The 22,016-nt window shown below is 50.7% G+C and overlaps 1 protein-coding gene across 1 annotated transcript; it reads left to right on the top strand.

Moving 5' to 3' along the window:
* Positions 1-4,711: 4,711 nt before the first annotated feature.
* LOC135886759 (olfactory receptor 10S1-like) lies at positions 4,712-9,396 on the top strand. The gene is made up of 2 exons (XM_065414540.1): positions 4,712-5,623; positions 9,370-9,396. The coding sequence occupies exons 1-2, from the start codon at positions 4,712-4,714 to the stop codon at positions 9,394-9,396; spliced, it is 939 nt and encodes a 312-aa protein (XP_065270612.1).
* The last annotated feature ends 12,620 nt before the right edge of the window (positions 9,397-22,016 follow it).

The raw sequence follows: 22,016 nt of genomic DNA on the forward strand, positions 1-22,016 counted from the left end.
GAGGCAAGGTGGGTATAGAGGATTGGGGGTTCCCCTGGGAGGGGAGACCCAGAGTGTGGGGGTATTGCTGGGGGCAGAACCATTAGGTAAGGGGCACTGGGGTCTGGGAGGGACACGGGGGTCCTGAGGCAGGAGAGACACAGGTCAGCAGGGGCGCTTGGTGCTGGAATCGAGCTAATTCCTGAGGTAACCAGCAGGAGGCACTGTGCCGGTGAGTGTCGATCTGCTAAACCAATCCAGAAAAAACCTCACTTGGAAAGATTTTTTTTCTGAGGCCCCTCGGCTTTTCCACCCCTCCCTCGGGGCAGCTGACAAAGAAAACAGAAGAAAGGGGAAGCTCAGCTGTTGTATCAACTGATTAACCTATGCACAGCCTCTTTACCCTCTAAGACAGAAATCTAATCATGTTCTTAAAGGTAAATTTTAATGAAAAAAGAAAGAAACCACATCTGAAAACTCAGGCTGTTAGGGATTGAACACCAAAAATGACTTTATTGGGGTCCAGTTTAAAGGTTACAAGCAAATCAAAAGCACCTGGGGTTAGCACAGAGGAATCCACAAGCCCAAAATGAAGAATTAAATCTAATCACGTCTAACTAAAAAGCAACAGAGAGTCCTGTGGCACCTTTAAGACTAACAGATGTATTGGAGCATAAGCTTTCGTGGGTGAATGCCCACTTCGTCGGATGCATGCGCCCACTTCGTCGGATGCATGCGCCCACGAAACCTTATGCTCCAATACATCTGTTAGTCTTAAAGGTGCCACAGGACTCTCTGTTGCTTTTTACAGATCCAGACTAACACAGCTACCCCTCTGATACTTGACACGTCTAACTAGACATTCCTGATCTACTTACATATCTGTTGTTTCCAAGGAGTAGTTTCTAGGTATGATGCTGATGATTTTTATACCTGGCCCAAACCTTATAGCATGTTGCTGCCTTGTCTACACTCAGCAGTTTTTCCCAATTTGAAAGGGTACAGCTTCCATTGGTTCCCCTGGTCAGGTGCCAACTCATGTTAAGCGTCTCTTAACCCTTTACAGGTAAGGCAATTAGAGAACAGCTACTAAAAAGGACTTTGTAGCTAACTGAATGGTTGGGGAGTTACACAAGGGTGATAGTATCAGAGGGGTAGCCGTGTTAGTCTGAATCTGTAAAAAGCAACAGAGGGTCCTGTGGCACCTTTAAGACTAACAGAAGTATTGGGAGCATAAGCTTTCGTGGGTAAGAACCTCACTTCTTCAGATGCAAGTAATGGAAATCTCCAGAGGCAGGTATAAATCAGTGTGGAGATAACGAGGTTAGTTCAATCAGGGAGGGTGAGGTGCTCTGCTAGCAGTAGAGGTGTGAACACCAAGGGAGGAGAAACTGCTTCTGTAGTTGGATAGCCATTCACAGTCTTTGTTTAATCCTGATCTGATGGTGTCAAATTTGCAAATGAACTGGAGCTCAGCAGTTTCTCTTTGGAGTCTGGTCCTGAAGTTTTTTTGCTGTAAGATGGCTACCTTAACATCTGCTATTGTGTGGCCAGGGAGGTTAAAGTGTTCTCCTACAGGTTTTTGTATATTGCCATTCCTGATATCTGACTTGTGTCCATTTATCCTCTTGCGTAGTGACTGTCCAGTTTGGCCAATGTACATAGCAGAGGGGCATTGCTGGCACAATGTATCTCACAATACAATAGGAGAACACTTTAACCTCCCTGGCCACACAATAGCAGATGTTAAGGTAGCCATCTTACAGCAAAAAAACTTCAGGACCAGACTCCAAAGAGAAACTGCTGAGCTCCAGTTCATTTGCAAATTTGACACCATCAGATCAGGATTAAACAAAGACTGTGAATGGCTATCCAACTACAGAAGCAGTTTCTCCTCCCTTGGTGTTCACACCTCTACTGCTAGCAGAGCACCTCACCCTCCCTGATTGAACTAACCTCGTTATCTCCACACTGATTTATACCTGCCTCTGGAGATTTCCATTACTTGCATCTGAAGAAGTGAGGTTCTTACCCACGAAAGCTTATGCTCCCAATACTTCTGTTAGTCTTAAAGGTGCCACAGGACCCTCTGTTGCTTTTTACAAGGGTGATACTCCTCCTCATTTATCACAGGGGCCCATTAGAGTTAATGGGGAAACACTGAAACAACTTGAAACCGAATATCTCTCTCTCTCTCTCTCTATCTCTCTCTCTCTCACACACACACACACACACACACACACACACACACACACACACACACACACACACACACACACACACACACACACACACACACACCTCTCTCTCTATATGTATACAACCCTGCAGTAACATGCGGTCCAGGCAGACGGGGACATAAAATGGAGGCTTCTGGAATTTTTGTAGAATGCCATAGAGTTTACGGGCAGACGGGACCATCAGCACAGCCAGTCTGCCCATCAGTATCTCACAGGCCACCAACCCCACCCAGCATCCTCCCACTGAAGCCAACACATGAAATTAGACCAAGGATTACATCCACAGGCAGAGAACAGGAGAGACCAAGATGCACCATTGCCCGGGGGGGGGAAGGATTCCCTGCACTGGTGGGGGTTTGATTTAGTGAGACATACCCAGGTGACCCTGGCAAGCGACTGCACCACCACCACCACTGCAGAGGAAGGCCAGAAAACCCCATGGTCACTGCCTGGGGGAATTCTTTCCCAGCCCCCCATACGGTGAATTGGCAAGAACTATGTATCGGTGGGTATTCGCACCGGCCAGCTGTGCAGCTGCTCTAACTCAGAGGTGCTGCGATGACTCCAGTGGAGCTGTGGCTGATTTACACCGGATGGGGATCTGGCCACATTGACTCCAATTGACTCTGGTGGATTTACACTAGCAGGGGTTACCCACTGCGACTCCAGCAATGGGCTTCCCCCAGCCTTAGCTTGGCTGATGCCCCTCAGCGGAACGGTTCTATGTTTTTTGCCGCCCCAAGCATGGCAGTCAGGCGGGCTTCGGCGGCATGCCTGTGGGCGGTCCGCAGTCCCGCGGATTCGGCGGCGTTTCTGCGGGTGGTCTGCCGGTCCCGCGGCTTCAGCGTACTTGCCGCCGAATTGCCGCCAAAACCGTGGGACCGGCCATCGGCGGACCTCCTGCAGGCACGCCACTGAAGGCCGCCTGACTGCCGCCCTCACAGCGACCGACACGTCGCCCCAGCTTACTGCGCTGGTGCCTGGAGCCGCCCCTGCACCTCAGTCCAACCCAGAGCTCCCTCGGGTCTCAGCCCTGGGATTCTTCCCCCCCCCCCCCCCCAGGGCCTGGCCTGTTTGAGCGATGCCCTGCTGGTTTTTCACCACTAGATCATGCTCGATGCAGACTCCCGGGAACTTGGAAGCTGCCAGAAGCATGTTAAAATGATCTCCATGTAGCTAGCAGCAACGCAGCCCTGGGTAGCGAATGTCAGACACTGAGCTAAGAATCCTGATGCGATGCCCTCTCTCCCCTGCTGACAGAGCCTGGGAACGGGAGACCTGGGGCAAGGCTTCGCCTGGATTTGCGTCAGACAATTAGCTCCCAGGAGTGTGGTGAGCAGTGTACCCAAGAGTGAAGATATCATTCAAATACTTGGCTGACTCAGGCACTTTGTCACAGCAGAAACAATGAAGCATCTGTTCCTCATCCCGGTACCGTGAGAGTGGTGAGTGCGTCTGAGCGGGGAACAGCTTTTCTTTAGGGACAGAGGGACTGCCAGGGCAGGTTAATCCAAGGTCCATCCAGCCCAGGCTCTGACCTGAGGCTCTGGTACCAGCTGTTTCATAGGACACAGGGTACAAGAATCCCTACAGAGGGCAGCTAAGAGTTCACCTGCCTCTAGTGGGACCTTTCTCCCTAACCTCTCCCAGTTTGGGATCAGCTCATTCCCGGATCGGGGAGGATACCACCCTTCCTGCTTCATTCAAATCCCCTGATTTCATGCTGGCTGTCATCCGTGCAGGCGCTCTGGACGTTGACTTTCCTGTGTGGACAAATGTTGGAATTGGATCTGGAATCATGCAATAGACACATGGGCCAACAGGGCCAGCTTCCAGCATCCTTCAGTGGTTGGTGACACTCCAGCACGCCCTTCCTGCATCTGGCAGGCTGATGATGGGTGACAAGAGGAGAACCAGGCCAGATAGATAATGTGCAAGAGACAACAAGATTGGTGTGTATAGGGATAGATAGAGAGATAGATAGTGATTGGTCAGGAGGTGACAGAGTGGTAATCAGGCTATTTATCTACCTACACTAACAGGACATTGTTCACAGATGATGTGAGAGGAGACAAGATGAGAGGAAGGACGGTCCAGCAGTGAAGTCACTAGCCATGGATCTGAGACACCTGAGTTTAAATCTCCTGCTCTGATGTGGGCTTCCTGTGTGTCTTTGAGCTGTTCTGTGCCTCGGCTCACAGGCCGTAAAACCGAGGTATTGTGAGGAAAAAATACAGTTAAAAGTCTGAGGCTCTCACATGCAACAGTCATGGGGTCTAGATAGATACCGGAGGGGATGAATAATCGCTGTGCTTTGGCTTGCGATGAGGGGCCGGTGGGACACTAGAGTAAAAGGACCTCTGAGTTATGGTGTCATGCTACTCCATTGAACTGTGTGTGTGAGAGAGAAAGACAAACAGACACATACTGGGATAATTTCTGCTCTGATTCGTGCTGCTCTAGCTACTGTTGCCCTGCACGGGGGGAAGCAGATGAAGCCAGGAAACCAAACGCCGGTGACAGAATTCATCCTGGAGGGACTCCCAAACACCAGGGAGCTTCCCTCTCTCTTCTTCCTCCTCTTCCTCCTCCTCTACCTGCTCACCCTGCTGGGCAACGCCCTCACCCTGCTGACTGTGCTCTGCGATCCTCGACTCCACGCCCTGCCCATGTACTGCTTCCTTGGCCACCTCTCCTTCCTTGACGCCTGCCTCTCCTCCGTCACTGTGCCCAAGATCCTGGCTGGCTTGGTGGGGCCCAGGGGCAGGGCCATCTCCTTCGGTGGCTGCGTGGCGCAGCTCTACGCCTTCCATTTCCTGTGCAGCACGGAGTGCTTCCTCTATACGGTAATGGCCTATGACCGCTTCCTGGCCGTCTGCCACCCCCTGCGCTACAGTGTGGTGATGAGCAGAAAGACCTGCCTGTGGCTGGCAGCTGGCACCTGGCTCACTGGCTCAATCCATGCCACGGTCCAGGCCTTCCTGACCTTTCGCCTGCCCTACTGCGGCCCCAACCAGTTGGAATACTTCGTCTGTGACATCCCCGCCGTGCTGAAGCTGGCCTGTGCCGACACAGCCACCAACCAAGTCGTCATTCTGGCCAACATTGGGGCGGTGGGGGCCGGCTGCTTCCTGCTCATCTGCGTTTCTTATGCCTACCTCGCCTCCGCCATCCTGAAGATCCGCACGGCCCAAGGGAGACAGCGGGCGTTCTCCACCTGCAGCGCCCACCTTACCCTGGTGCTGCTGTACTATGGGCCCCCAGTCTTCATATACCTGCATCCCTCTTCAAGTCAAGTATCCGACGGGGTAGTGGCTGTATTCTATACTGCAGTCACCCCTCTGCTGAACCCCTTTATATACACCCTGAGGAACAAGGAGATGAAAAAGGCCTTGAGGAAACTGGTTTGTGGACAAACGCTTTCTCTGCATGCATAAGATAGATCCAAATCCTGGGAGACTTGCAAAGAAACTTAAGGACACAAGATGCCCATTTCCCATGGGTGAAGGGTTCTCTTAGACCCTTATGTTAGCCCAGCCAACATTTCTCTTCTATCTGGCCACTTTGGTAGGTTGTCTTCTTCAGTGCCATTCATTCCCTGAGGCTAGCAAAAGCTCTCCAGTCAGCACCTAGATTATTGTTCACAGTCTGAGCTCGATGGTGGCAGTTTTTCGAGGTGGAGGAGTCAATGAGGAGGTGTCTCAGGCTTCTGAACTCTCCCAGCAGGGGACTCAGCTGAGTTTCCCTGTAACAACAGTGTAACCAGTGAGGCTCTAATAGCCTGGTACAATCACAGCCCCGGGGCTGCCCCGCCAGCCGATTTTAGGGGCTATAACTCCTCAGAGAAAGCAGGCCAGTTCAAACCATTCACTGACCCATCCAGCCAGTCCACCCTGCTGCGTCGCATGTACGTGGAGATGGACTAGTCCAGCGTCTAGCACTCTGCTGGGATTGACACAGCCATGGAAATTAACTACCCCAAATCTCTGTTATTGCAGAATTAAGGGTGCCCAGTGCAGGGCGAGTGGCTGCACTGAATTCTGCATTAATCAACTTTTTGGACAGTTAATGTTGTTTTCCTGCCTCCCTTGGGGTTGTTGGGGGGCTAAATCCATGACAGATTTGCGAGTTGCTCAGACACGTCATCAATGGGGCGAGGTGAGTCAGATCAACTCAGCGTAGCTTTTCTGTATGCCGAATAAAGGGACCTGAGTGATGAGATCTGGAGTAGAAGTGAGTCAGGGGCGGCTCTAGCTTTTTTGCCGCCCCAAGCACAGCAGGCAGGCTGCCTTCGGCGGCTTGCCTGCAGGAGGTCCGCCAGTCCCGCGGCTTTGGCGTACCCGCTGCCGAATTGCCACCGAATCCACAGGGACCGACAGGCTGCCCCCCGCGGCTTGCTTCACCAGGCACGCGCTTGGAGCGCTGGTGCCTGGAGCCATCGCTGAAGTGAGTTTCCCCAGGGAACTGGATAAAGTGCTCTCCCAGACTGGTGCCTGGAGCTGGCCCTGCTCCCAGAGCTGGATCAGCCAAGTAGAACAGGCCTTGGAGGGAATCCCAACAAACAGAGACCCTGGTTTTATTGCTCATTACAACAATTTTGTAGCATAATGTGGTGCCTACTAAACTTCCTTTGTCCCATGCCTGCAGATATGTTAAGTGACCGCTTCATTGCAAGTGGTTTCCTACAACATGTGCAAACCCCTTATGATAAAGTGTCTCATACAACATACGACCTGAAGAGAAGTGACAGTCTGACCATTTTAACTATTGCTGCAGCTGTTTTATCTGCCTTAGGGTTTGATCCTTTTACTCATTTTGGTTGTATCTGGAAAATAGCAATAATAAAACTCCAGATCATTGAAATCAATGGGAGGATCTGGGCCAAAGTTCTTTGTATTTAGCTGTGACACTCGGGTTCCCTCTACCAACAGAAGTTGCCCCAATGAAAGGTGTTCTCTGACCCACCTTTTCTCTCTCAGATCCTGGGACCACCACGGCTACAACACTGCAAACCATATCTAATCTATCGATTGAACTACCTTATTTCGTCTCACTCATATAAAGAGTATTGAAAACTAGTTATAATAATGACTGCAGCACATTTTTTCCCTGTGGAATCCTGTCTTATATTTATTGGATGCTGAGTGCTAATAAAAACGGATACTTTTTTTCAATAGAAAGCCTGTGCAATACTTGAAACAGTATTTGCAGTTGTTGCCTGATCCTTTGTAATGATTAATCATAGCTGGATTGATTGCCAATCCTGAGGATTTTTCACCCAAAGACTTCAAACTGCTTGGAAAATGTGAGCTAAATAACCCACCTGTGAGGTGCCTCATTGACTGCTGAAGGGTAGCCACCTCTGGGGTGGGATGCTGTGGCTGTTTTATAGTGCACTATAACCATGCATTATAGTAGAGGAAGAAGAGCCCTGTACCAAGTTCAAACCAAGAAAGTGAACTGAAGAAGGCAGAATGAGACGAACTGAGTGTGAGTTTGGGCTGGACACCAGCTCTAAGGAAAAGCGACAAGGCCACTAGTAGCAGAGAGTGGGTTTCAAGTTTAACCCAAAAGAGGGAAATTCCCAATGCATCATGCCCCCTAGCACCACACTGCACCGACTGCAAGGGGACAGCGCCCCCTATGGAACCTCCCACCTCGCTCCCTGCAGCACACCGTCAGAGCCATTCCCCAGCAGGGTCAGCGCCAGGCGCGAGAAGGAAGTTCAGAGTCACTGCCCCATTTGACACTTGGCATCACTGACAAGCAATACAACATGGCTGGGAGCTGGTGCCCGATGTCTCAGTGTTTCCAGTAGGTATGTGCCCCAGGAGTGGGGTGGGCCACTGCCAGATACTTTTACTTAGCCCCTTTGCGCTAATGACCCTCAGCCATTAGTGGACTGGAGACAGTGCCCCATATACCATTCCCATATTCAATGGCTTGGGGCCAGATTGGATCTGGGGTGGCACCCCTTAATGGGGAAAGGCCCCATATCCTATTCCTAACCCCCTGAGCCAGCTAGTCCCCTTGGCCTTGGGCCAGATCAGAGCCAGCTGCCCCTAGAGTGGAGAAGGTCCATATACCATTCCCCCCCCCACCACCACCACCTGAGCCAGCCCGTTCCCCTGCTCTAGGACTGGATTGGCGCTGGTGCCCCCAAGAAGGGGAAGGGCCCATATCCCATTTCCAGAACACCCACGAGCCATCTGGCTGTCACAGGGTGTTTAACTGTGATGTGCCACTCTGTACTTGTCTTTAGCATCCATTTGTGAGGGATTCTTGCTGAGAAATTCTCCATGGACCCCGGGTCCATTTCGTTAGCCGGAGTAAATCAACAGAGTCCCACTGAACTCGACTGGCCTCAGGCTGATTTACCCCAGGCGGGGATCTGGCGTTAGATGTGTGCTTCTGCTTCTTACATCGTAATTGTTCTCCAGGGACTTTTGGCCTTGGCTTAGCTCCCCTCTGCACACTGCCGGGTTTCCTTTACCTACAATTCCCTGCTCTTTCCAAACATACACTCGCTGTTTGCCAACCTCTCGTGCTGCGGCTAACAAGCCCCATGGGGACATTCATTCAAAAAGATCTCCCTAATTAGCCCTGGAGATTACATACTTTGCAAGCAGGGAGCAAAGGCAACAATTAAAACATCATGGCGGGGAGGAACTGCAAGTTTTTTAACGAGCCACAAGGGGAACCAGAAATTACATGGTAACATTTTGGCCAAGCAACAGGAAAACACACTGCTCAGCTCCTTAAAACTCTAGTTACAGCTGTGCAGCTGTGTGGATCTGTCTGCTTCACAGCCATCGGCGGGCCAGAGGCTTAGCAGCTGTATTTTGGCTACCCTGATTTACACCAGCTGGGGATCTGGCACCACTGAGTTTATTGTAACGACACCAATTCACCCAGCTACAGGTCTGGCCCATTGACTCCGATGGTGCTATGGCCGATTTCCAGCCACTGGTCATCTGGCCCCTGTCTATTCTGGGCCCTTAATTCTAAATTACCTGTTCTGTTCATTCCCTCTGGGGCACCTGGCATTGCCACTGTCAGAAGATAGGATAAAGGGCTAGGTGGACCTTTGGTCTGACCCAGTATGGCCGTTCTTATGTACTTTTTATAAAGACAAAACTGTTCTGTGTAGAAGGAGAAAGTGTCTCACACAAAATAAGAACCTGATGAGAGGTGACAGACTGTCCATTTTTACTATTGCTGCAGTTACCTGAGTTACATTCCTTAGGGCAGTGGTTCTCAGCCAGGGGTACACGGGGGTATGCAGAGGTCTTCCGGTGGGTACATCAACTCATCTAGATACTTGGCTAGTTTTACAACTGGCAACATAAAAAGCACTAGGGAAGTCAGTGCAAACTAAAATTTCATACAATGACTTGTTGATACTGCTCAGTACACTATTTATATTCCATTTGATTTGTTTTATGGATAAAAATGAGAAAGTCGGCCATTTTCCAGCAACACGTGTGTGTTTTTATGTCTGATTTTGTAAGCAAGTAGTTTTTAAATGAGGTGAAACCTGGGGGTACACAAGACAAATCAGACTCCTGACAGGGGTACAGTAGTTTGGAAAGGTGGAGAGCCACTGCCTTAGGGCTTTATGCGGTTACTTATCACCATAGTCTCAGCGCCTCCCATATAAAAAGAAATGGGAGAGGTGATACTAAATGAGAACAAGGACACTGCTGATAGGAGCCAGGTTTTGCCTCGGGAAAGCAGGCCACTAATAACAATGAGACTCACGTCTTAGATCTCTCAGGCTCCGTCCTTGTGTTTTAACCACAAGGTTGCTATTAGCATCCCATCAAGAAAGATGTGGAGAAATTGGAAAGGGTCCAGAGAAGAGCAACAAGAATGATTAAAGGTCTTGAGAACATGACCTATGAAGGAAGGCTGAAAGAATTGGATTTGTTTAGTTTGGAAAAGAGAAGACTGAGAGGGGACATGATAGCAGTTTTCAGGTATCTAAAAGGGTGTCATAAGGAGGAGGGAGAAAACTTGTTCACCTTAGCCTCTAAGGATAGAACAAGAAGCAATGGGCTTAAACTGCAGCAAGGGAGGTCTAGGTTGGACATTAGGAAAAAGTTCCTAACTGTCAGGGTGGTTAAACACTGGAATAAATTGCCTAGGGAGGTTGTGGAATCTCCATCTCTGGAGATATTTAAGAGTAGGTTAGATAAATGTCTATCAGGGATGGTCTAGACAGTATTTGGTCCTGCCATGCGGGCAGGGGACTGGACTCGATGACCTCTCGAGGTCCCTTCCAGTCCTAGAATCTATGAATCTATGAATCCGCTCTGGACAAAGCTGAACACCAGGATGCAATTCCTTTCCCCTAGGTTAGTTTTATATGATGAACTATAGGGACTGACTATCAGAGGGGAGCCATGTTAGTCTGTATCCACAAAACCAACGAGGAGTCCATGCATCTGAAGAAGTGGGTTTTTTATCCATGAAAGCTTATGCCCAAATAAATCTCTTAGTCTTTAAGGTGCAACCGGACTCCTCATTGTTTTTATAGGGACTGACACGTTCTGAAACAGGGAGTTTAAGGCCAGAAGGGACCCTTCGATCATCTGGCCTCATTGCCCATATCACACAGGCTGGAGAATTTCTCTCAGTAGCCCCCGTATTCATCTCAATAAATCCTGCATGGCTAAAATATCTTCCTGAAGAGCCTCCAGTCTGGATCTGAAGACTTCAAGAGATGGGAAATCCACCACTTCCCTTGATAGTTGAGTCCAATAGTTAATTGCCCTCACTGTTAAAACAAAACCAAACTGTAGGTCTTATTTCTGGGATTGGAAGGATCAGATTTTTATTGGTAAATGTTGGTAAACGTCAATTTCCCAGTGCACACACACAAACCCACGAAAAAATATTTCTAACCATAAAAACTGAAATTTGCCGATAGGTAAAAGTAAGGAAAATTCTGCTTGAGAACTTACTATCGTTTAATTTAAGGATATTGACCTTTTATATTTTCATATGCGATGTTGACCCTCCCACTACTAATTTTGTACAAATAGATAAAATAATTTAAAAAATGCTTTAAAATAATCATAGACAGCCTGATGATTTTCATACCTGGCCCCGCTTACAACATATTTGCTGCAAAGACCCTCACCCCGAGCAGGGCCGGTGCGCCACCCCCCCCCAGCTAACCACGCCCCCGCTCCCCCGTGGCAGCTAACCACGCCCACCCGCCCCTCCCACCAGAGGAGCCCCCCCCGCGGCAACTAACCCCGCCCGGGGAGCCCGCCCCAGCTCACCTCCGCTCCGCCTCCTCCACTGAGCACACCGGCGCTGCTCTAATTCTCCTCCCCTCCCAGGCTTGCGGCGCCGATTGGAGGAGAATTAGAGCGGGGGCTGTGTGCTCAGCAGAGGAGGCAGAGTGGAGGTGATCTGGGGCGGGGAGCGGTTCCCCTGTGCGCCCCCCCCGTTACTGCGGGCGGCCCTCCCCAGCTCACCTCCACTCCACCTCCTCGCCTGAGCGGACTTTTAGGCGCCCTAGGCGGCCGCCTAGTTCACCTAGTGGTTGCACCGGCCCTGACCCCAAGCAGTTTTTCCCAATTTGAAAGGGCACAGCTTCCCTCCTTGTTCTCCTGGTCAGGTGCCAACTCATTTTAAGCATCTCTTAACCCTTTACAGGTAAGGCAACTGGGTACAGCTGCTAAGGAGGATTTTATCGCTAACTGAATGGTTGGAAAGTTACACAAGGGTGCTACCCCCCCTTCATTTACCACATGAGTGAAGAGGGAAGGAAAGAAGAACGGAAAGCACAGAGGGAAGGTGGGTGGATGGATGGATGGATGGACAGAACAGCACAGAGGGAAGGGTGGATGGACAGACAGACAGAACAGAGGGAAGGGTGGATGGACGGACAGACAGAACAGCACAGAGGGAAGGGTGGATTCTCATTTGCTTGTTTTCTCCTTTATCAGTACAGAGTTGAATGTATTTTCCTGTCATTGTTGAGCAAGAAAATGTGGACTAAACCCAACCTCCTCCCACAGGTGCCTTGGCCCAATAGACAGTGACCCAGGACCAGTCTCAGGCCGCTGCCCTTGAAGGAGACCCATCCAGCTCAATTGCTCCTACACAAGCACTGATTCCGGCGTGCGTTGGTATCGCCAGCTGCCGGGGGGCTCGCCACCGTTCGTGGCGCTCCCGTCCTCGAGTGGCAGAGACACCCGAGAGAATTTCACCATGAGCCTGGAAACCAAAACCAAAAGCAGCTTCTTGTACCTGAACAGCAGCCGCCTGGTAGACACGGCTGTGTATCTGTGCTGTGAGCACAGGCAGCCCTTCACACAACCCTGGATGGAGGAGGGGCAGGAAGAGAGGAGACAAAAACAAATTAGAATAGAAGAGAGGATATGAGCAGAGAAGAAAGGAAAGTAGGACAGACGAGGCGAGGGGTAATAAGAACAGAATGGAATAGAAGAGAATACATTGGAATGGACTAGAACAGAAGCTATGGGAATAGAATAAAGGGAAGGGAAGGGAAGGGAAGGGAAGAGGGGTCAGCAATTTAAGGAAGAACCTTGAAGAAACACCTGGAAAATTATAGAATTTTTCCCCTTTTCACCTTCCCCAATTGTCTGGATCTGGTGGTTTTATATCAAAAATAGCTTCCTTGCCCCCACAATACTAGCCGATGGGAAAGCATTCCCTGAGGAGACAATACAGGCATAAGAAACAGAAATGGAGATAAATAAGAAAGAAAGCTCACTAGTGGCAGAAAATAGCCCCCTTTCTTGGAGGAGCATTAGACACTGAGGATTAAACCGAGCCTGATCTGATTGTCACAGATCTGCTCAATTGTCCCTGATTGGCTGGCTCGCAGGGTAAGTCTAGGGTGAGTTTACACTGTGAGCCTCTCAGGGGCAGGGGCTTTTCCCCACTGTGTCAGTGCAGTGCCTGGCGTAACGGGGCCCTGATCTCAGTTCCTAGGGGTCTCTGCAGCATCTGGCCCAATGCCTCCCCGCACCTCCCCCAACTTAGTTCAGTTCTGCTGTATGGTTGTGGAGGTTTTGTCTGTTGAGCTCTGCGGGACAGGCACTGTCTTTTACTGTGTGTCTTTGCAGCGCCTGGCACAAGAGGCTCTGATCTCGGCTGGGTCTCCAGGTGCTATAATAATAATTCATAGGGTTCAATGCCGGCAAGGATCATCTAATCTGACCTCCTGTAGAGCAAACAGGCCATAGAGTTGCACTGAGTTACTCCAGTATTGGGATAATAATAATGTGGGAATGAGGGAGGTCTCATGCTGTAGCCACTGGTCTGGGACTCAGGAGACGTGACCTCATGTCCCAGCTCCACCACAGACTATGTGACCTTGGACAAGCGATTTACACTTGGACTTTCGAAGAAGGCTAACAGAGTCAGGCGCCCAAATCCCTTTGATACTGCACTATGAATTGAGTGCCTGGCTCCTTTGAAGCCCTCCCCCGCCCCTCCCTGGTTGCTCTGTGCCTCCATTTCCCAGAGCAGGAAGCTGAATGCACCCAGCAGTTCTAGTCCCTGATGACCCAAGAGGTCTCTCCATTCTCCAGGAGTTGCTGGGCTGAATATCACAAGAACAAAGCAGACTCTCAGCTGCTGCTTCTCAGGGTAGGTGCGTTGACTTTGATGGAGCCACACAGATTTACACCGAGGCCCAGACTATTAAGAAGAAATTCTGATGTATTTTGGCTGAAGAAGAAACAGTGAGATGGAAGGAACCACTGGGGAAGATGAAGGCTGATGGGAACTGAACCAGCTAATCTGTTGCTTCTCCATTTGCCTTTGTCTACAGGGGTGAGCTGCCAAATTAAAGTGGATCAGAGTCCTCCATCTCTGGCCAGATCCAAAGGGGAGACCTCCATTCTGACCTGCAGCTACTCAGGCACAGGGTCCTATGTATAGCGGTACAGGCCATTTCCTGGGGAAAGTCCTGCCTTCCTGCTGAGTCTGTATCAGAATGGGAATGTTACCCAGATGCCAAATTTCATAGCTGACCTCTTGAAAAGGGAGAGATGGAGCCACCTACACATCAACAATTCTCAGATCGCTGACTCGGCCAGCTATTTCTGCACCATGAAGACACAGAGAAACAAAGTGGCCACCTTCCTGTACAAACATTTTACTGCTGTGGGGCAGCGTTGTGCCTAGAAAGATGTGTATTCGAGAGTAACACATTGCACAGGTCTCTGAAGTGGATCTGTATTTTGTCTGCGAGGGATCGGCCTTGCTCCCGATAGGGCAATAGAGTGACCAGACAGCAAGTGTGAAAAACCAGGACAGGGGGTGGGGGGTAATAGGAGCCTATATACGAAAAAGCCTCAAATATCAGGACTGTCCCTATAAAATCGGGACATCTGGTCACCCTAGATGAGAACGATGTGTCTTGCCTCTCAAGCTGGAGAAATGCAAGATGACAGAGAAGTCTGGATGTGAGAAATACATGAGGCTCCAGGAAGCCTTCTATTTCACAGTGCACAGAAATGAGGGGCAGGCCAACTAAGAGGTGTCCTGGGGCCTTACTAGTGATCCTGGTAATTCATCTTTACTGTAAGTCCTCTGGCTGTTTATACCATTTGTTAATAATTGGAGCCAAGATTCTCAGAAGTGACGCATGATTCTGGGTGCATCAGTTCTGTAGATTTTAGGGCCAGAAGGGAGCACTGTGATCATTTAGCCTGATGTCCTGCACCCCAGAAAACGTCAGCAGTGATTCCTGCTGTCTTGATTTCAGTCTTGATTTAAATACTCCAAGTTGGAGAATCCACCACTTCCTTAGGTAAGTTGCTCCAATGGCTAATCACCATTACAGAAGTTGCATCTTATTTCATACAGAATGGGAAATGACTGCCTAGGAAGGAGTACTGCAGAAAGGGATCTGGGGGTCATAGTGGACCACAAGCTAAATATGAGTCAACAATGTAATGCTGTTGTAAAAAAAGCAAACATCCTTCTGGGATGTATTAGCAGGAGTGTTGGAAGCAAGACACGAGAAGTAATTCTTCCACTCTACTCTGTGCTGATTAGGCCTCAACTGGAGTATTGTGTCCAGTTCTGGGCGGCATATTTCAGCAAAGATGTGGACAAATGGGAGAGAGTCCAGAGAAGAGCAACAAGGACGATTAGGGATCTGGAAAACATGACCTATGAGGGAAGATTGAAAGAACTGGGTTTGTTTAGTCTGAAAAAGAGAAGACTAAGAGGGGATATAACAACAGTTTTTAAATACCTAAAAGATTGTTGCAAGGAGGAGGGAGAAAAATTGTTCTCCTTAACCTCTGAGGATAGGACAAGAAGCAATGGACTTAAATTACATCAAGGGAGGTTTAGGTTGGACACTAGGAAAAACTTCCTAACTGTCAGAGTGGTTAAGCACTGGAATAAATTGCCTAAGGAGGTTGTGGAATCTCCGTCATTGGAGATTTTTAAGAGCAGATTAGACAAACACCTGTCAGGGATGTTATAGATGGGGTGCAGGGGACTGGACTAGATGACCTCTTGAGGTCCCTTGTAGTTCTATGAGTCTTGCCTTAATTTCTCCAGCTTCAGCTCCCAGCCATTGGCTCTTGTCATGCCTTTGTCTGCTAGATTAAAGCAGGACCATTCTCCCGATTATACAGGGGACTTCACCTGGCTACTTCCTTGGCTGCTGATGTCTTCTGCCGCTTCCCTCGCCAGGTTTTCTGGGGCATCCAGCCAAAATTATTCAACTGGCCACACCCCTTTCTGGGCTAACAGCAAGGGGCAACTTCAAGTCCACTTCAAGTGTCCAAACAAACAGTTTTTCTACCCCGCCTGGCTCCACTGAAGTCCTCTTGGCCCCTGCTTCTGGCTTCTCTCCTCTTTCTTCTCACCCAGCATAGTTCCCTGCTGCTTCCCTTCACCAGGGACACCAGCAGTTAATCTCTGAAGATCTCCCTGCCTCCTGTTACAGGCCCTATCCCAGGGATACCTCCACATGAACCTGCCCTCCTGTGTGTGGATGATTCAACCTGACAGCCACATGTTGGTCCCCCAAACAGCTCTTTCCAGGCCCTTCTCTCCTTTAATGACCACCCTGTTCCTATTCCCTGATTCGGTGAAAGTTTTAAAGCCAGCCAATGACACGGTGCAGCTAGGAATTTTGATGGTAGAAAACCTTGAAGAATGTAATACGTATAAAAATGTTCAGCATTTGTAGAGGGCTTACAGAACTCAACAGAGAAAATTCTACCTTTGCTCCAGAATCCCCTAGGCTGATGTAAAACCCTGTACAAACGTAGGAATTCTAATGACTCAGGAGGAAAGGTTTTCACCGAATATTGTTCTGAGGGTAACGGGACATGTCCTCAGACAGACACAACACAAACAGAGAGACCCGGGGAGAGAAGTGAGTCAGATGCAAAGTGAAAAACCAGGCACTTGTGGTGTCCCCAAGACATTCCAGGCACTTTTGGGAAATGTTGTGTCTTGCCGTATAACTTTTCCAGAAGATATCTGGGTAGTAAAAGTCCCCTTCCCTCCCCACCATCTGCCCTTTTAACTTGTTAATTTTACAGGCCAGATTCTGTGCTCTGGAATCAACACAGAATTCTATGAAATCCCATCCCTGTGAGTGTTTCCTTCCCTCCTGGATCTCTGTCCCTCCTGGAGCTGTCTGTCAGACCAGGACAGTAGGAAAAACAAATCACTAGGATTCAGCCACTCTAGATGCATCTGCCTCTGCATGGCCCCTGCTGTGCATTCCATTGCTCCAGCTTTACATGGCCCCAGCTGTGCAGCACTCCAGGCTGTGGGCCATTCCTCACCAAGTGGCCTTATCCCCGGCATCTTGAATGTGAGAAAAAAGGAACCACAGTGTTTGCATCATGACCCTGAGGTTTCTGAAGGTCTCAGCCAGAAGCCACATCTTTCCCACACAGGCCTGTGCGTGTGTCATCTGAACTTTCTGAGGGGTGCAACCTGTCCATTTCCTGCTCCCCCTGCCTGTGCCTATAGAGGGCAAAGCATCACCCTGGTTGCACCTGATTCAGCCCCACTGTGCAGGAGCTAATCTGTGTCAAGCAGACCCAAATGCCAGGCCTCACATGATTCTGAGCGAGACACATCTGGGCCAAGCCAAGCCACGGCCCCTAGCTCTGGGGCTCCCAAGGCAGGCTCCGGGGCCAGGCCTGCCGCTGGGCACCTTTCCCGGGGGCATGGGATGCTGCACTCCAGCTGCCCTGGACCAGTGCTGCGACCTCAGCAAACACCTCCCATCACTCTTCAGGGTGCGCCAGGAGCTGCCATGAAACTAGCTTCCCATCAGGAATCAATTTGGGTCACCCGTGTGCAGGACAGAGGAATTGAGACCAGAGCAGATGCAGAGAAGGTCTGTGAGGGCGCTCAGGGGACTGGAGAGCAGGTCTGAAGAGAGGAGAGTGAAAGAGCTGGGCTGGATTCGCTTAAAACGCAGACTGAGATGGGGGCTGATTACTCTCTATACCGGTGGTGTGAAGGGTGCAGGGTTTGTGGAACATCAGTCTATCTTCTATGGGGAGAGGGGGCTGTAGAGTTTGGATGGCCTCCACCTCAGGGGAAGGGTGACCGATCTCCATGGGGACAGGCCATCTAGAAAAGTCAAGAGCAGGCTAAACTAATAGGCAAAGGGGAGGGTAAAAAGGGGGAAGAAATGAGCTCTCGGCAAAAATCAAGAACAAAATTAACCCAGGAACCCCAATTAAATGAAGAGAAGAAATTCTTGACTCGCCGCTGCACCAGTGCGAGGAGTCTTGGGAACAAACACGAGGAATTGGAATTGCTCCTCTAGGAGCATCAGTTTGGTGTAGCAGGTGTGACTGGAACCTGCTGGGATGATTCCCATGACTGGTCGGTTAAAATCCATGATTACCAGCTAGTCAGGAAGGATCAAGTGGAGAAAAGGGGAGGGGACGTGCACTCAGTGTCAAAAATGGCACCACCTGTTTCCGAGTCACTGATAATTGGAAAGAAAATGATCCTGGATGCTTATGGATCAATGTCCTACCACATAAAGCACAAGAGAGGTTAGCTGGTGTCTGCTATAGACCATCACATCACACTTGGAAAGAGGATGCTTGTGCGGCCCCAGCCGATGACACTGCACACGGTCCCTGGTTGCACTCGCCGATGAGCCGGGGGGAGATGGATGAACCTCACCTGTTCATTGAGCTCTGCCTTGTGCTCCAGCTACAAACAAGAGACAACACAAGCACCAGATAGCTCAGTGGTTTGAGCATTGGCCTGCTAAACCCAGGGTTGTGAGTTCAATCCTTGAGGGGGCCACTTGGAGATCTGGGGCAAAATCAGTACTTGGTCCTGCTAGTGAAGGCAGGGGGCTGGACTCAATGACCTTTCAAGGTCCCTTCCAGTTCTAGGAGATGGGATATCTCCATTAATTATTATATTATTATTATTATTATAGGGTGAATATGAAGGTCAGAGCTGATGACGGGTAGGGAGGGAATCCAAGGAGAGAGAAACTACAGCCAATGTATGTCCATGGAGACACTGGGGGCGGGGTAATGGGATGGGGGCGGTACCTGCAGCAGTGTGAGGTCACTGGGGGCGGGGTGATGGGATGGGGGTGGTACCTGCAGCAACATGATGTCATTATTACGGGTCTCTCTGCTGAATTGACGATGGGGTATATGGCGGCGCATGGAGATTTTCTGTTGGCTCTGTTCCTGTTGTTTAATGCTATGGGCTCCCAGGTACACAGTGATCATGCTGTAGAAGCCAAGAGTAATACATGGGCATTTGGGGCAGGAGTGTACTGAGGTTGGGGATGGGCCCGTGTTCTGACATCAGTACTGATCTTATGGGGACAGGGCAGCATGGATTGCTCAGGCACTGATCTCAGAGGCCTTCATTCCCCTTGTCCCCTGGGCCTCAGCTCCCCTCCAGCCAGGGGACCCCTCCCAGCTAAATCCAAACAGGGGTCTATGGCCCAGTTGCCCCCACCCCAGAGCCCTGCAGAACTCTCCTGTGGCTGTGACCCCCTCCCTGCCCCGATCGGGACAGTGGACTAGAACCCAGCTGGTGTCAATTGGATGTAGCTCCATTGGTGTCAATGGGGCTAGACCCAGCTGTTGTCAATGGCCATAGCCCCATTGATTTACCCAGAGTTGGATCTGGACCATGGTTTGTAGAGGCCCCTAGAGACACACGAATGCCCCCTGAGCATATCAGACCCCTGGGCTCCGCTCTCCCAGCCTATCACACTCACTGCTCCTTCCCTGCAACCTACAATGGCACCAGAGCTCCCGGCTGCCCCATCACCTGCTAACCCCGACCTGCCCCGACATCCCCAACACAGAGGCGCTTACTCTCCGTTGCAGTGAGCGGCCATCAGCACAAAGTTCTCCGCCACCAGGAACCCTCCACAGCAAGACCTCTTGTCTCTGCGTTGTATTTCCAGATAGGCCATGTAGGGCCTGAAGTGGGGCTGGGCTTTCCAGCCTCCGATGATCTCACCTGGGGTGAGACCAGGTTCTTATAAAAAGTCCCATCATCTCCTTGGGCTGAGTTGGGACCGAGCTCCTCATCCCAAAGGGGAGTCCCCACAGCCTCAACCCATCCCCTGTGATGCTCTCTTTGCGGGATCCCTGTACCTAGAGCCCTGGCCCCTTCTCAGCTCTCCCCCAGACTGGACACCCCATGGGACTGGAGGGTAAATCTAAAGCTCTGACCTCGCTGTGTGGAGAATCGGTGCCAAACGCACCAGGAGTGGGTCAGTAATCGCACTGGCTGGAGGTAACAGTTTTGGAGGCCAAAGTCACCCCAGATTAGGCCAGAGAGCCCCTGGAAGGGCACTGACAGGTGCCTTGTGGATTCTCCTTCTCCCTCAGTCCACAGTCACCAGCCAGGGCTGCTCCCAGACTGACCTGCCAAACTTTTTACGAGTCTAATTTTTTCTCAGAAAGCTTTGTCTCAAACCAGTCTGAATTACTGTGGTGAAACTGATTCTTCCCCCCGCCCCCCCCAATGGTGGATAATATTTAGGTGAAAATTTAAAAGTACCACTTTGGGGTTTTTTACCGTGGAAAATAAAAAATGTTTTTTGATCACCTCTGAAGAAGTCTCCACCCAGGTGCGGAGGGGGAGGGGGGAGCGGGGTGTTGGAAAATCCCACCTTTATCAAATTGCTGTTATTTGCATGAGGATGGCACGTAGACCGAGATCCGGGCCCCTATTATGCCAGGGGCTGCGCAGAAACTAACTGAGATCAGGGGCTCCCTTGCTCCAGGCCTTTCATTGACCCAGACAGCGTCCAGACACAAGCTGAATTATTCTTCACTTTGTACAGATAGGGAAACTGAGGCCCAGAGAGATTGTTTGTAAACCTGTCTAAGGGATTTCGGTGACCATCCTCAATCCATACAAATCCCTGTCCACAGAGATCCTGGGCAGATCTGGGAACTGGTCCCAGATTTCTTGGGTCCCAGCCCAATGGCCTAGCCCCATGGCCGACCTCCCTGTCTAGGACACTGATTGGCAGTGGGGTCCCAAAGGAGCCTGTGGGGTCTTGGCCACCCAACCCCTCGTGCTGCTGTGAGAGCCCCAGCCGCACTCAGGAGAGGATGCAGGGTTCGATACAGGTGCTTGGCCCCAGCAGGAGCAAGGGGGAGACCTCAAACGCTGCCCACAGCTCCCCATAAGGAGTGAGGGTCCTGTTCCCCACGGGCCCTGATTCCCCCCACCCCCCAACTCACCAGCCTGAGACCCAAAAGGAAGGAGAAAGGCCATGGGAAGCAGAACCAATATCAAGAGCTGCATTGTCAGAGACATCCAGGGATGGGCACGGAGCCTCTGCCTGAGCCCTGGGGGTTATATGAACAAGGCGGGGAGAGGGGAGGGCAGGGCCTGGCCACCACAGGGACGTGTACCCTACTTCCTGGAAACTCCCACCCCGGATGGCCCAGGGGTGGAGACACCGATTGGCGAAGCCTCCAGGCACAGCTGTGCCCGCATCAGGGCAGGGGGTTTCCTTCCTGCTCTGGTGCCCACCCGGCCTGGCTGCAGATGTGGTTAACTCTGCCCCCTCCGTACTACAGGTGTAAGAAAGATCCTTGTGCTTCTCTGCACCTAGATACCCAGACCCATAGTTTTCAAGGCCTGGAGGAACCATTGTGACCTTCCAACCTGACCCCCTGGTGGACACCCCAGAGCCAGAACCCACCCAGCGACTCCTGCCTCCACTATGGCCCTGGGTCAGTTGTTCCCCTGGCTGCAGCTCCCGGCCATCGGGTCTTGTCCTGCCTTGATCAGAGAGGTTGAAGAGTGCCCTCATCTCAGAAACCCCGCCCCATGGATGTTCCTACAGAGGGGGTCAAGTCCCGTCTTCACCTCGAAAACCCCAGAGGTCACTCTCCGTGGAGCTCGCCCCACCAGCTTGTTCTTGTAGCTCTTTCCAATTTGCCAAAGTCCTGCTAGAGGTGTGGACATTACAGCTGGACAAGATCTCCCATCATGATCCCAAAAGGGCCGAATCCAGAGGTGACTCTACCTCCTTGCTGCTACTCATTATCCCCTGGTTTATACACCCAAGGATGGTATCTGCCTGCTTAGCTCCAGCATTCCACTGAAATTTCTTGTTTGGATGGGTTCCACCATGCTCCCTTTCATAGTCCCTGCTCTCCAGGACACAGCTCCCATCCTGCCAGCCTGAATGACATCCCTTGTCCCTCGATGTCAAACCCTGCATTTGGCTGCATTCATGTGCAGGTCTAATTGAGCCCAACTCACCAGGTGACCCAGGTAGCTCTGTAGCTTGGA

The sequence above is a fragment of the Emys orbicularis genome, chromosome 12, assembly GCF_028017835.1.
Source record: "Emys orbicularis isolate rEmyOrb1 chromosome 12, rEmyOrb1.hap1, whole genome shotgun sequence".
NCBI lineage: Eukaryota > Metazoa > Chordata > Testudines > Emydidae > Emys > Emys orbicularis.

Excerpts from the sequence above, each read along its gene's own strand:
- LOC135886759 (XM_065414540.1), top strand. The coding sequence starts at position 4,712 with ATGAAGCCAGGAAACCAAACGCCGGTGACAGAATTCATCCTGGAGGGA. Across the intron at positions 5,624-9,369 it reads AAAAGGCCTTGAGGAAACTG|AAGGAGAAAGTGTCTCACAC; the intron begins GTTTGTGGACAA and ends TGTTCTGTGTAG.